General features: G+C 56.1%; 1 protein-coding gene across 12 annotated transcripts in view; it reads left to right on the forward strand.

Annotated features, from left to right (window-relative positions):
• Nucleotides 1-15,282, forward strand: part of MYH9 (myosin heavy chain 9) — a 123,043-nt gene that overhangs the window by 66,011 nt on the left and 41,750 nt on the right. For all 12 annotated transcript variants that reach the window (XM_084955407.1, XM_084955415.1, XM_084955410.1 and 9 more), the window contains one exon: nucleotides 3,254-3,410. In XM_084955407.1, coding sequence (XP_084811533.1) covers nucleotides 3,254-3,410 — 157 coding nt within the window. The remainder of the gene's footprint in view (nucleotides 1-3,253; nucleotides 3,411-15,282) is intronic.

Here is a 15,282-nt window from a genome sequence, read left to right on the forward strand (position 1 = left end):
AGCTTGGGTTTTACTCTTTAGGTGGGTGCGGACCTGCACCTACAGGCTCGTGAGTAGGACCCGAGCCGTTTTTCCAAGACTCTCCGGTTGCAAGCATTAGGCGTTAACTCCCACTTTTGCTTCTTTGCTGGCACCTTCTGTGTGCAGATCCTCCTGCCTCAGACCAGCCTCCTCCTCGGGGTCCTCACCAAAGGAAGTCGATTATCTGTGCAGTTGCCTTCGTGGAGACCCCAGCAGGTGCAGAGCTGCCTGGAGATCAAAGCCGCTCAGTGGGGCTGCCCAGGCAGGGGGCGCTGCCTCATTCACAGGCACCCCCCCCCTCTGTTCACGTTCCAAATTGCAACCCTGGGAGCCTTTGTGCGGCGTGTTTGCCTGGTGTTGTGGGCGGCGTGGCTAATTCTGCGCCACAGCTGCTCTGTTTCTTCGGTGGGGGGAGGCCTGGGGACAGGGGGCGGTTGGGCACAAAGAGCCTCTGTGGCCCATGAATGGAGCAGCTCCCTGGCGTGGCCTTGTGGGAGCAAAGCCACTTGCTCAGTGTCTGCGCCTTCACGGGCCTCCAGCGAGAGGGGCTCGTAGCTCATCCTCTTCCTCCCACCTGAGCTGCAGCATTCATTCTGTGCTGCTTAGCTTGATGCCCCACTGATCTGACGGGATTAGCCCAGAGGACTTTGAGGTCCTCTCCACCTGCCCACCCAACTGTCAGAAAGACTGGTGCTGGTCACCCCCAGGCCCTTTCTGCTGTCACCACCAGCTGTTTCCAAACATCTGGCCCCGTGGCACACCCCAAATGTGTGGCCACACGAGTCCTTTGCTTTCCTCAGGCTGGATTTCCTAGAGTGTGGGTTTTCTCAAACCCCAGGAACAAAGCTCACTTGTTTCTGAGCTCCTGGGATGACCTCGCTGCTCCCTGGCCTGCATTTCGTCCCCACCCCACAGTCATGGAGGGAAAACCAGAGGTTTCCCGCGGCTCTCCCGTCTTCCCATAACAGCCGAGCCGCAGGTTGCCAGCACCATGTGCAGACTCCTTAGCGTCAGAGCTTCCCTGGTCCCTCGTGAAAAGAGTAACTGGAGGGAAAACAAACGACTGATTATATGAGGAAGGAAGGGGATGAAGGGCCCTGCGTCCCCTCCTCCAAGCAGAAGAGGCAGCCAAACACACTTGTTCATCTGCAACCTCAGCTGCTCTTTTGCAGGCAGGCCAGTGCATGGCTGCGGTGAGTCCCTCTGGAGTCCTGCTTTCAGCCTGACTTCTTTTTGGAAAGTCCAAGACCTGTGACCTTTGGCCAGGGCTGCAAAGAGCCTTTAACCTCACGACTGGTTCCCGTGTGGACCCTGCCTTTGAATTCGGCCACAAGATCCACCCAGTTTTGGCGGGAGCAGAGGGGGCAGGGTGGAAGGGACAGGATTGGCACAGCACAGACCCTCGGATGCTGGCTGCTGTTGGATCGAGGGGCAAACTGGACAGCGAGGGTGGAGGCCACCCATTGCGAGGGAAGCAAAGGGCTGCGAGGAGCTGGGAGAACGCCTCTCTGCGACCGAGGAGGTCGGCTCTGGGGGAGGAGGGGTGGTGTTGGGACCTGGGTCTGCTTCCAGCTTTGACACGAACTGCTTCATGCCTTCAGCTTTCATTCCAGAGTCGGGGCTGCAGGTGTATGTGAGTCATGGCTTTTGGGCCTCGCTTCACTGGCTCCTTCCTGGCCTGTGGCCTGTTTTCCTAGGGAGAAGGTGCTTGGGTTGCTCCAGCTGCCGAAAGGGAGCTGTGTCTCCTGAGAAGTACCTGTCACTTGGGAGGGCTCAGAGGTCTCACCCAGCTATTAGGAGTCTGTCTTGTGTGTGTGTGTTGGGGAGAGGGTCTTGGAAGAAAAAAAAAAGCAGGAAAATTATTACTAGTTTTTTGGCTGTGCCGTGTCAATGTGGAAGTTCCTGGGCCAGGGATCGAACCTGTGCTACAGCAGCAACCCAGGCTGCAGCAATGACACTGTATCCTTAACCCCCTGAGCCACCAGGAACTCCCAGGAAAAATTATTAGAAAAAGAAGACACAGAAGAAAGGCGGGTCTGCCTAGACCGTTGCCCCTGGAAACCGAGCCCCTCTGAGCCCCTCTGCACGGCTGTTGCAGGGGCTTTGAGGCTCGCAGCCACTCAGTGAGATCAACCAGTTTGCCTGCACCCATTTTACAGACTGAGAATTGGAGGTTAAGAAACTTGCCCTTGGAGTTCCCGTCGTGGCTCAGTGGTTAACGAATCCGACTAGGAACCATGAGGTGGCGGGTTCGATCCCTGGCTTTGCTCAGTGGGTTAAGGATCTGGCATTGCCGTGAGCTGTGGTGTAGGTCGCAGACGCGGCTCGGATCCCGCATTGCTGTGGCTCTGGCATAGGCTGGCAGCTACAGCTCCGATTAGACCCCTAGCTGGGGAACCTCCATATGCCCCAGGAGCAACCCAAGAAATGGCAAAAAGACAAAAATAAATTAATTAATTAATTTAAAAAATAAAAATAAAAACATTATACAAAAGAAACTTGCCCTTGCTGGGGTTTGACTCTGGGCCCTGATTTTAACCTGTCAGGAGCCTTATGTTGAGAGTATAGATGAATTGGGCCCCCCTCCAAGGAAGACCAAGTCTTAGAGAAGGCTCTCAGGGCACATGAAACTGGTCTTTACGTTTTTTTAGAGATCTTTGTGTGCACGTCTCTAGAAGATTCCAGGGAGAGGGGTGTCTGTCAGTGACCTGCTATCTCAGAGGATCTCGGGTTGAGGAGCACAATGAGCCTCTCCCATTGCCGGAAGTTGTGCTCGAATATCTTGGAGAGTCCTTGAGGGTAGAATAGTGTGTGTTTCCCCGCAGTTTGCTTTTGCTGCTGCCAAACCCTTTCCCCTTTGTGCATCTCTCACGATGACACACACATCGCTCATTGTCCTTGGATGGAGTTTCGTAACTGGACCCCTACTGTCCACGAACTCACCCCGGATCTCGCCCGATGCACAAGCTTGTCGACACGCAGTGCTGGCAGCAGTCTCACCATCGAGGGAGGGCCCCCGCCCCCAACTGAAAGGGCAGAGATGGTGCCAGCGCCCCCACGCCTCGGCAGGTCGGCCGGAGCAGGGCCCGGAGGACGAGGGGATCCAGTGGGCGCCTTCCCATCAGGCCAACTCGGGGTCCTTAGAGGCTGCAGACATGTCTCACCACCAGGTTTGCCCGTGGTTGGGAATCAGGCTTCCTAACCCATTCCTGGTTGCTGCTCTTTTCCTCAGACCTACTCAGGCCTGTTCTGTGTGGTCATCAATCCGTATAAGAACCTGCCCATCTACTCGGAAGAGATCGTGGAAATGTACAAGGGCAAGAAGAGGCATGAGATGCCACCGCACATCTACGCCATCACGGACACCGCCTACAGGAGCATGATGCAAGGTGAGTGCTGCGGGGCCTGCCCAGCGGCCGGGGCTCTCCCCGCAGCCTTGTCCACACCTTCTCAGGCACTCATTCGCATTCACGGTCTTGGTGATCTTATGGCTGGATCAGCCTTGATGGTGTGGTGATGGGGCCGTGCGCCGGGGTCTGTAAGGCACTGTGTGAGAGCTGAGGCTAGTGGCTCTCAAAGGAGATGTTTGTATGTTGATAGAATGTTCCCGAAGCTTTGAAAGTTCTTTTCCTAATTATTTTCCCAATTTTTCATACTTGTCAAGAGTCCCTCTCTCCATCCTCTCACTTCCAGTCCTCTTCTTCTACCAGTTACTTCCTTTCCTCCCTGATTTTCACCTCTTCCTCCTCCTCCACCGTCTGGAAACTTGCTTCCGTCTTCACATCTTTTACCAAAAAACCAGCCACAAAGTCCCTCCTGGGTTCTGGGCCCCTCTGTGGGTTGTGTCTGCTCTCCCTGCTACCGTCTTTCAACACATCTCAGCCACACCCCTGGCTCTGCACTTCTGGCCCCGCCGCCTCTCCAGACTGTCTGACAAAGGTCGCCTGCCTTTCTGTGGAGCTTCGAGCTTATCTTGACTAACCTCTCCCAGGGTTGCATGGTCTTCACCACTTCCCTTTGAAAGCCCTTCCCTTCCTGGTTCCCCTGATCTTTGCTTTGCCCATTCTGCACGCTTCTCTCCTGTTATGCCAGGGGCTCCTTAAGCTCTCGTCTCTGGACAGTGGCCCCATCCACTCCAGTGGCTTCACTGTCATTTTCCAGTGGAGGCCTGGCTCTGTTTGATCACTGCCAGCCATGTGCTCCCGGCACCATTTCTCCATCCACCCAGTCCCCCGGGCCTGGAACCTGGCTTGTCTTGCGCTCTCTTCTCTCTTCCTCAGCCCTTTGTCCAAAGCCATCAGCACTCTCTTCAGATTTTATCTCTTCCAGCATTTCCGACCTCCCTTCCCCTCTTATCTCCATGGCCCTGGCCTTAGTTCAGGTCTCTATAATTTTTTGCTTGTGCTAGTCCTCTGACCTCTTAACCTTTGCTCTTCACAGAGCCCTGTTCCATCAGAGAGTCGCGTTTTAAACCCCCTGTTTGAAACCTTCTTGAAAAGGCTTGGAAAGTCCCCTCATGGCCCCAAAGATAATCCTCAAGCCCTCCGGCAGCATATGGTACCCTTCACACCTGGCCTGCTGCCTTCCTCTCCACCTTCCTGACTGCCTGGAACGCCTTGCATTTCTCCAGTAGGCCTTTCTGCTTCAAACCGCCGTGTCTGGCTCATCTGCCCTGTAATAGCTGGCAAGTCTCTACTCTTGTTCAAGACATAGCTGAAGCCAGGGAGGATGTCTGGGCTGGATTGGCATCAGAGCCCTTGGTAACACTTGGACTTAGGTGCCTTTGTATTCTCAGAGCTTAGCCAGCTACCTGGCATAGGGCTGTGTTCTCATATCTTGTATTGATAGTGGTTTTTCATGTCCTATTACATGGGCATATATATGTATTTTTTCCTTTAAACTTTGTGAAAAGTCAATCTCGGCAGTGGTAGTGAGTCTTGTGTTAACAGCTTTGTCCCTGATTTAGTGGTTTAAAGTGGCAACATGCAGGTCTGCCTTGTACCATCCACGTCGTGCTGTGGAAGGTGCTCCTTGCCAAGCTGGGTGAATTGTGTAGGATGCACAGGTTTGGCTTACCCTTTGGCTCATGTTCACGTCTATCAAAATTCCTAGAGGAAGCCAGCCCCTTAGTTTTAAAAGAGGATGTCTGTTGCAGAATGCTAACTAGAACCAGAACCGTCTGGTGGAAGAACTTTCTGTGGGATTCCAGAAGAGCCTGAGTCTGCCTCTAGAGATGATGAGTCAGTTTTCTCCCTGCCCTTGTAATGGGCCTCATGTAGGAAGTATGAGCACCGCACTGCTGAGTTAGGGTATGTTCCTGCGCTTGAATCTTGGACTCAAAGGGTTTTCTAGCAAGTGGGCTTTTTCATCTCCAGGCAAGCCATTGTGAAAGGAATAATGCAGTGATGTACAGCATGGCACCAGGACATGGAGCCTTTGGAACTGGGCTGCCAGCCTGTTTTCTGCCAACCTGCAAGACCCCTTCACAAAAAGATATGCCCAATTTTTATTTGCCCAAACTTTAAGGAATTTGGAGGGGTAGGAATCAGCTCTGTAGCTTGGAGACAATTGAGGGGACAAAAAGGAATTTGCAGAGGGCTGGAGCTTTCTTTGGCATTGATTAGGGGGTCTTGGCTGTACATGGAATGGCCTTGAGAGGAACGTGGGCTGTCTCAAGTTATGAGGGTAAGTGGGTGGGTGTTTGCATCACCTGGAGACCAGGAACGGGGTGCTCATGTGCAGGCCCTGGGAATCTGAGGTCTTGGGGCTTCCATTTAACAGTCTGTAGGTGCTGGATCCACATTCTTTCTAACCCTCAATCTGAGTTTTCACCTACTCTGCTTCAGATTGGACTGACTGCAGTTCTTCAGCCCCCAGGTTGACTGGGGACCTTTCCAGGTTCTCTCGTGTTGCACACATTCCGCTGGCAAAGCCATTAGCAGCAGATTTCTTGATCTGGGGACAGGGATTCCTCCTTAATGAGCAGAAGTGGCCCCTGTTAGGACACAGTGGTTCACCAGTAAAGATTTAAGTTCCCAAGAGGAGCCTTTGGGGCTGCTCTAAGCCAGGTATGGACAGTGGAGCCTTGGGGTCCGCAGGCTGTTAGAATCGACACTGCTCTTGGAGAGCGTGTCTTATCAGCACACGCTGCCCCTCTGGCTTTGGGGGAACTCAGGCCTGTCCGTTACCACTCACATGCTAAAAGGTGCGGCCAGACAGTTCCTTTTCTGCTTTTTCTTTAAACAAGAACTAGAAAGAGATTTCCTCCCTGAGCTGGCTGTGGCTTGTGACAGACTAGCGTTTATTCTGCCAAATAGGGCAGTTGGTGGCCTTATGCTTATATGAGATGAGCTCTTTGACTTCTCCTCGGACTGCCCTCTGTCTTTCAGCTCCTAGATGTTCTGGTTTGCCTGTAGGTCCTGATTCATGCCTGCTGTCCTGCAGTTACTATTGACCATGCCCTCTCTCACTTTCATAAACACCCCAGTTTGGAAGATAAGTTATATGGTTTCTCTGCTTATTTGCCAGGCTAAGCCAGGGTTTCTCACACTTGGCACCATCGACATTTGGGGTGGATAATTCTCTGTTGTTGGGGGCCTGTCCCGAGCATTATGGGATGCTTAGCTTCCTGGTCTCTACCCACTAGACACCACTAGGACCCTCCGTCGCCAGTTGCGACCGCCAAAAATGCCCCCAGACATTGCTGCCAAGTGTTCCTTGGGGGGCAAAATTGCCCTCGCTTCAGAACCGCTGGACTAAGCATTGCCGATTGGTTTTATTCTAAGCGTCAGCTCCCATTGATCAGTAGTGGCTTGCCTGGTCCTGTGTTGGCAGAGAACCAGGACTCAATGCCCAGGAATGCTGGAATAGATTAGCGCTGTCTGCCATGGGCACAGGATAGGACATGGCAGCTTATGGCACCCTCGATGGGGCCGTGGAGATGGCAGATGGAACGTGCCAGAACACTAAGAGGTGCAGTACATGATTCTGGCGCTGGAGGCGCTGGCAGTCCAGGTGGAGGGACAGACGTGTTTGTACACAGAGACCTGTGGCTGTAGCTGTGTAACAGGACAAGTTGCCACCTCTACCTGGTGCCAACCTGACCACAGCAGGTGTTGGGTGTCTTGGGAGTTCAGGGGAAGGTGAGGCCGCTGCGGCCCGGGGTGGTCAGAGAGGCTCCGTCCAGGTCGGTTGCTGCGGAAAGGCTGGCAGGTCCGTGTCAATAAGTGGTTACAGCCCAGCCCAGACGTGCGGCACAGTTGTGTTTGTTTTAATCCTCAGCCTCGGGTTTAATTAAAGTTGCAGTGACCTGGTAGGTTCACCCTCCCAACTCTGGCTTCCCGTTAGGTTAATTTTCGTCCCTGGCTTTGCTGGGTCTTCCTGCCTAGGGGCGGAACCGTTGCTCGGGATCTGTCAGGCGCCGGAGCCTTTGAACCGTCTGAGACGGCAAGGATGAGAGACAGCAAAAGGCAGACATCAGCCCTGAGGGGTCAGGGTTCCAAGGGCCGCCTGGGGATTCAGCAGAGGCTGCAGGGGTGGGGTAAGGGCGCTCCTGGCTTCCTCTGAGGCCCAGCCCCAGGGTCTCCCTGGGTGGGTGAGAGTGTGTGCTTTTATAGGAGAATCAGCGGGTTACAAACAATCTGAGCCCAGTTATTTTCTCAGAAAGAGGACAGAAACCCCTCTTCTGTGTTAATTAGTTAGACCGCCAGGCTCAGTTCACTTCCAGTGACTTTATGGTATTTTAATGAGCCCCCAGCATTTCTGGGGGAGTGGCGGCAGGGCCTGCTTTCCTTCCAGACCTAAAGTCATCCGAGAACTATTTAACCCTTTGCTCTGTGCTGCTCCCACCTCAGCTTCTCAGCGGAAGCTGCCCCAGGAGTGTTGGGTCACCAAGTGCCCAGTGAGTGTCCACCTGCCACTCAGGGGCTGGTTAACCTTTTTGGGTGAACAAGGTGGAATTTGAGCATTTTTCCTCACATCTGAGTATGATCCTGCGACCTCACAGGTAAAGGGACAGGCCCAGAAACATGTACTCACTTGTCCGAAGGCCCCCAGAGAGCCAGCCCCGGAAACCAGACCCCCGATTCCTGTCCTGGTGCCCATCCTCCTCTGTGGCTGGTGTTCGGCAGGATGTTCCTGCCTGGCCGGTGGCTTGGGGTCCTCTCGCCTCCCTCCGCATTCTCCCCGCCTTACCTGTGGCTCCCGTGGACCCGTCGGCCCTCCAAGGTCTCTGGGAGGAAAGGTCGCCGCGTTGAGGAGGCGCTGGAAATGCTTTGAGGGCCCAGTAAACCGTGACTTCGAGCAGACTCACCAGGACAGGCTGCCGAGGAAGCCGCAGATGTGATGACTCCACTTAGGCAGGAATGTGCCAGCCAGGAGGCTCGGGCCCTGCCAGAGGGCCCTGCCAGCAGCGGCACACAAAGGCCCCGCTGTGTGCGGGGAGGTCCAGAGCCGCCCAGCGCCTGTGCCCCCGAGGCGGTGGCTCGCCCCGAGGGCTGCGCTTTATCACCCCTGCCAGCCGAGTGCTGGCCCAGCTGGAAGTCGCCCTGCGGGGGTGGGGGCCTGGGAGGCAGGCAGGCCCCCTCGGGCAGGAGAGTGAGCGCCCAGGGCACGGGGGCCCACCCAGCTTGAGGGCTGCTGGACAAGCGATGCCGCGCTTCTGGAGCCAGTCAACAGGAGGAGGCCGTGCCGGGCCTCTCTCGGCCTTACCTGGAGGGAGAAGCTTGCCTTGTGAGCTACAAGGGGGTGGAAGACAGCATGGGGTTTGGACCAGCCAGAGTCTGGCTCTTTCCTGTCCTGACCGACCGTGTCCACTTGGGGCCTTCATTTTCTCATCTGCCTTTTGACTTGATACACGTACCTGGCGGGGTCATTGGAAGGACCAGACAAGGTGCTGTGTGTACGGTGCTGGCCTCAGGTGCCTCTGGAAGGTAGCGGGGGGAGCCTGGAGATGCGGTGTCTTGGGTGAACCGTCCCTGCCTTCCCTGCGGCTGCACGTGGCATTTCCCTTCCACCTGTGCTCCCTCTTGCTGGATGAAGGTGGTAACCAAATACCCCCTCCGAGGCTGCTTCATCTCCTTGGTGAGCTCCCTCCCAGAGTCCAGGCTCAGGGGACCAGCACACATAGGTAGTGGCTTGCCGAAGCTGCCTTCCCTGCAGTGACCGTGTGACACATAGGCGTGCGCTGGCAGAGGTGACCTCCAGCTTGTCTGATCTGGTCCATGGGCCGGAGCTGGCAGCGCGAGGCCTTGGGGTCCCTGTGGGCTCGGGGGCTTCCCAAGAATGTCTGCACCTCAGAGGTGGAGTCATCCTCAGTCGAAGTACCGGTGGGTCCCCAGCGTGCGCTATGACAGGCGGCCCTGGCCCCTCTGCCCGAACACGGAGGGCCAGGCAAGGAGACTGCTCGGTCAGCACCCCCCCCACCCCAGGAGGAAAGTGGGGCCCTGGCAGGATGCTGCTTAATTACAACTGTGGTCACGCCTGTCAGTCTCACTTCTATAAAATGTTCTTTCTAGAAGAGGAATCTGTGGTTGATGGGTCCTTTTCAAGGATTCAGCTTTTGGCTTCTTTGTTTTGCTTTTAATCCAACCCAATCAGCCTGCTCTGCTTTGCTCTGAGCTCGCAGAGGTGGGAGAGAAGAAAGATGTGCCCTCTTGGAACCTGAAACTTTGGCGGCGGGGGGGTGGGTGGGGGGCTCGAAAACTGGGCCCAGGATCTCTGTTACTGCACACACACCACCAAACAGACGACGCAAACCCACCTGCAGAGTCTCTAAAGGCTGAGCTGCTTGTGCTTTTCACCTCCCTGGACGCTACCTCCCAGCTTGTTTTTCCTGTTTTCTCAAGTTCTGGCCTTGAGACTCCCGAAGAGCGTGTCCTGGTCTGTCAGGGCTGAACGTTGATGCCTTTGGGGAAAAGGGTTGCTTTCCTTCCCCTGCCTGATTGCTGGAATTAAGCTATCAGAAGCGAGCAAAACAAATTCCCTAAAATTGAAGAGAGAGAGCTGAGAGTCTACAGCCGTGAAAGTCGGAAAAACCGAAGTGGCTCCTGTGGAGTTCCTTTAGTTCTGACCGAGGCCCATGGCCCAGTGTTGACCTTTGTAATAAACTCTGAGGACCCAGCTGTTCTTCTGGCAAACAGACTCTGCTGTTGGGGCTTGGGGGTGCCTTTTCCAACTGGACTTTGTGACTCTTTTTTTTTTTTTTTTTGCCCTATAGGGCCACACTCACGGTATATGGAGGTTCCCAGCCTAGGGGTCCAGTCGGAGCTGTAGCCGCTGGCCTACACCAGAGCCACGGCGACACGAGATCTGAGCCGCGTCTGCAACCTACACCACAGCTCACAGCAACGCCGGATTCTTAACTCACTGAGCGAAGCCAGGGATCGAACCCGCAACCTCATGGTTCCTGGTTGGATTCGTCAACCACTGCGCCACGACGGGAACTCCCAGGACTTTGTGACTCTTCATGAAGAGCTGGGCTCTCCAACATGAGCTGGACCTCAAAACACAGTAGGGCAGAGCCTAAGCTGAAAGCCAGGGACAGACGCCAAGGTCCAAGAGCAAATCCTGGCTTAGCAGTCACCAGCAGCCCTCTTATTTCATGTGATTGCCCTTCTCGAGGCGACCAGAGCCACTGGCTTCTGCAGAGAACATCTGCCCGTCCACCTGCTAGCACTGGTGTTCCGGGTTCTCGGAGTTTGGCTGAGCCCATCCACGGCACATCCCCAGAGCCCTCTGTGCTCCTTGGAGGGCTGTTTGTACTCTGATTTGGAGCCGAGTTTGTCATGAGCTTTGCATGCCGGTGTCCATCTCAGTCCCTGTCTGTGTCCCATCGTCCTTGAGCCTGTCCTTCCCCGAGAGCCCAGCCCTCTGCAGAGCTGTGGCCCGGGGCTTAGTGCTCTCACATCGGGACTCAGCCCTGGCCTCCTCCTGCCTGGCTTTCTTCTCCCCCAGGGGCTTGTTTCAGAGCAGGGCAAAACTGGCCTCAGGGGTCATCAGGACCCTCCACTGTCTACACGCGCATGTGGTTTTGAATCTCCCTCCATCCTGCCAGACCCACGAGGGCTGCCTCAGCAACCCACGTGGAGAAGCTCTTGCTCCTGTCCACGCCCACGGGGAAGGTGGATGAACAGCCAGCATTGGTTTGGGCAGGTTTGCCTGAGTGCTGGGGGTGGAGAGGGGCCTCGCTTGCCCTGTTACACAATGAGGGAGCAGTCTCTTGGGCTTCTTTCTAATTGTCAGGGGTGCTGCTGGGGGAATGCTGCCTCCCGTAACGGGGGGCTTGGGCCTCCTCTGCCAGGTTCGGACAAGGGGCTTTACCTGGGGGAGTGTGTGGGTGGAGGCACAGGGTGGGGCCAGTGGCTTCTGGCGTGGAGAGCTGCTGATGGAGCGTCTGCTCGGTCTGGGCCCACCTTTGTGCCTGGAGAGAACACTGCTGATGACCAGGCCATGTGCTTTCTCCCTGCTGGCTGCCTGCAGGGCAGGCAGGCAGACAGGTCGGCCGCTGTAACACGAGGCCAGCATCCGCCTGTGGCCTCTGCTAGTGGGCAGCATTATTTTGCACCTGCTTTTACTCACCTCTCCGTCTGCTTCCCTGGCACTTGGAACCCTAGCTCGTGAGTTGGGCTGGCTTTGGAGAAAGTAGCAGGCAGCTTGCAAGGCCCATGCAACAATTCATGAGTGGGGACGGCCCTTTCCGTGCAGCGCAGAGGCGAGACGGCTGATGGCACTGAGTGCCCTACCCTGTGTGGACCCCGTGGGGAGGACCTAGGCGTCTAGAGGCCTGAATGTGTGGCCTAGCTTACATGACTTTGACCAAGTCGTTTCTTGGGACTGGGGGTCCTGCGCTCTGGATGCCGGTGATTGGGCCACATGTTTTCTAGAGCCTTCCCAGCTCCCAGATTCTGAGCTCAGACCCACAAGTCTCTCCCATGGGTTCTACACTTGCTGAAGCGCTTTGCATTTTGGCCCGTGGAGACCGTGGTGCCGTCCCCGAGAGGGTTTCGGGAGAGGTGACTCTGCCGTCCAGGCGTCTGTCCCAGCAGTTTGAACGGAGCAGGCGCTGTGCAGCCAGGGGTCTGCTGTGCAGTTTCTGTGAAAGACGGTCCCCTGGGTGGTGGGAAGACTCCAGCCTGTTTGTCCTGGGTTACGCTGTCCCTGTCACCCCACGCAGGCGTGTCGTCCAGCCTGAAAGTGCCCTTTGCTTTCATTTTCTCCTGGCTCACATCCATGACTCGGTCAGTGCTCAGGCAACCTGGGTGACCTGCATGCAGATGGGTCCCATGGGCAGGGCTCTCTTGCAGGTGGCCCCAGAGCAGCCCCGCCGGAAGCCCGCCAGGCCTTCTCCCAGCGAGCTCCCGGTGAGTCAGTCCCGGGCGGCGGTCGTTGGTGAACCAGGCTTGTTCCCTTCCTTCTGTACTTCCTGTCGGGGCTGATGTCACATCGCAGCGGCGGCGTGAGCCTCGTGGCCTTTTATGGACAAGAATCGGCAGCTCCTCTCACAGAGGAAGTGAGCAAGAAGGCCCCTAGTGCCAGCCTCTACCTGGGCCGAAACACCTGCGGTCAGGGCTCCCCTCTGCCCACCTGCGCTGCCGGGGCTTCCAGGCTGACATTGGTTCTGAAAGGCCTGGAGCATTTGGGGCTTAAAATAAAATCAGGGTGGGGGGGGTTTGGCCTCAGTGCTGAATATGTAATTTAAAACCTTTCTCATTGTTGATCTGAGGAGGCCCCACAGCGGGAGAGCTGGCAAGGGCTCGGGTCGTTGAGGACAGTTTCTGAGCACCTGCACTGTATGCCTCAGGCTTCAGTTCTCGGGGGGGGGGGGGGGGGAGCCCCCGGGGGGGGAGCCCCCCGCCCCCTTCCCCAGAGGCCAGGGGGCCAGGCATCCGGAGGGGACCTGCAAAGTGGGGGCCCTGGTACCCAGGGCTCTGGAGCACGTAGCCAGTGGCTTTCTTCTCTCTGCAGCAGCTTAGACACGTGGGCTGCTGGCTGTAAAGTGTGCCCCTTGGAACCTTGGCTCCCCTGCCCTGGCAGCTCTGGTTTTTAATCTCCTGCTGTTCCTGTTGGGGATTCAGGAAGATTTTATCTGAGGAAGGGCTGCTGCTGCTTTTAAAAGAGTTGAAAACCTCTGCAGAGATTTGTAACCCTGTCTTTTTTTTTTTTTTTTTTTTTTTTTTTGTCTTTTGTCTTTTTTGTTGTTGTTGTTGTTGTTGTTGTTGTTGCTATTTCTTGGGCTGCTCCCGCGGCATATGGAGGTTCCCAGGCTAGGGGTTGAATCGGAGCTATAGCCACCAGCCTACACCAGAGCCACAGCAACGCGGGATCCGAGCCGCGTCTGCAACCTACACCACAGCTCACGGCAACGCCAGATCGTTAACCCACTGAGCAAGGCCAGGGATCGAACCCGCAACCTCATGGTTCCTAGTCGGATTCGTTAACCACTGCGCCACGACGGGAACTCCTGTAACCCTGTCTTTTCTTGTAACCCTGTCTCGTTCGCCATCCCGGCTGCGTCAGGACCAGGGCAGGAGGGAGGAGTCAGGTGGGGCGCCTGTTCCCCAGAGCAGGGTGGTCTCTGGTGGACGCACGCCCTTGCTTCTGGGCTGTTGGGTTCCTGTCGGCCTGTCTGTCTCCTCCAGTTTGGAGGAAGAAAGGGTATGTGCAAATAAGCCTTCAGTCCATCTAGGTCCAAATCAGGACTCAGGCAAACAGTGGAGTGGCCTGGACTCTCGAGGGTCCCTGTCCTGTGAGCACCGTGAGGGAAGGGCTTCTGGAGGGAGTGTTTGGGAGGGTCCCGCTGGGATGCACCAGGGCTATGACATAGTAAACTGAGTCAGGCGGAGAGCAGGCTGGCTGCTGTCAACTCCATCCACTCCTCTACCCAGAGGAGATGCTTCTCGGCTCGTGCAGAACAGGGGCGGTGCCTGCCTCATCCACCTCCTAAGATAACAGACCCAAACCTGCTTTAAGACCTGCAAAGACAGACTCTGGGGGCCTCCGTATCATTCATGGCGGGCAGGTGGATTTGAGGCAAGAGGTAAAGAAATCAGAAAGGCCTCCCATCAGTTTTCCTCTATAAAAGCATTTGCCCAAATGAATGTTCTGGCCAAGCAAATTAAAGTTTAAAGTGTAAATTACAAGGATTGGAGTGTTTCCTTTTAGACCGTGTCGATGGTGGTATCTTGGCTTCAGGAATTGGAGGTGAAAGGTCAAAGGGGAGGAAGAGATGGAGATGATAGGGTAGGTGGAGGTTACATAATGAGTTTGGATCTGGAGCTGGGATTAGAAGCATGTGCAGGCCTGTGACTGAGTGTCTGTGCGTGTGCATCTCTGCAAACATGCACTTGTGCACCCAGTGTGTGTGTGTGTATACGTGTGCATGTGTGTGCATACATGTCTACTCATGCCCAGAAATGCCTGGGCCCTTGTGTCTCTGCACACACGTGTCCACGAGCAGCTTGTCCACGTCCCTGTGCGTGCGTGGGGGTCTGTGTGTGTGCCCTCATGTGTGTGTTCGGGGGCTCTGTTTCCTGTTGTTCAGCAGCTCAGCATCTGGCTCCTCCTCACACAATTAGAGGAATTCCAGCCATCCCAGGGACCAGGCCTGGACAGCCCTGGGAAAACAGTTCCTTCTGGAAGGGATGGGAATGTTGCCTTTTATGGTAGTGTCAGCCGCCGCCACCTCCCAACTTGCCGCCACGCGCAGGTACATTCTTGCCCACTCGCGGGGCGGTGACCGAACATGCCTGCAGCTGGGCCCCCGCCTGGGCTGCAGCCGGGGAGGCCGGGCCCGGATCACAGCTGTGTTTGCTCCAGACCCTTCCCGGGGCGGGTGCTGGAGGCAGCTGTGGCTTCCCTGGCCTTTAGGCCCCCCCTGCCCCGGCCTTCCCTGCTGCCTTATCGAGACTGGGTCTGTCTCAGCCCTTGCAGTGCAGCTTTGAAGGGCTCTGTCCTGTGGGAAAGTCGAGGTGGGGGGAGCAAGGTCACCCCTCCCAGGCCTGCTCTGAGCTGTTGCCCAGTGGGGAGCCGTCAGGGGCGGGGTGCTGTGTGAGTGGCCGGGTTCCCTCTGCACCCCCACGGTGTTGATATTTCTAGGGGCCTGGAGGGAGGGCTGCAGAGGAGGGCGGGAGCGGCTTCGGCTTGTATTGGACACAAGGGTCCTTTGGCTTCTTCCTGGCCGGGCTCCCTCCTTGCCTCCCGAGTGACCCTCAGACAGGAGAAGAGTGGTCGTGGATGGCCAGCCCTGTGGGCTGCCGGGATCAG

Source organism: Sus scrofa, chromosome 5, assembly GCF_054392235.1.
Source record: "Sus scrofa isolate SSC_HxYL_T2T_F1_AM1 chromosome 5, Sscrofa_HxYL_maternal_Yorkshire_Landrace_v2.0, whole genome shotgun sequence".
In the NCBI taxonomy this organism is placed as follows: Eukaryota; Metazoa; Chordata; class Mammalia; order Artiodactyla; family Suidae; genus Sus; species Sus scrofa.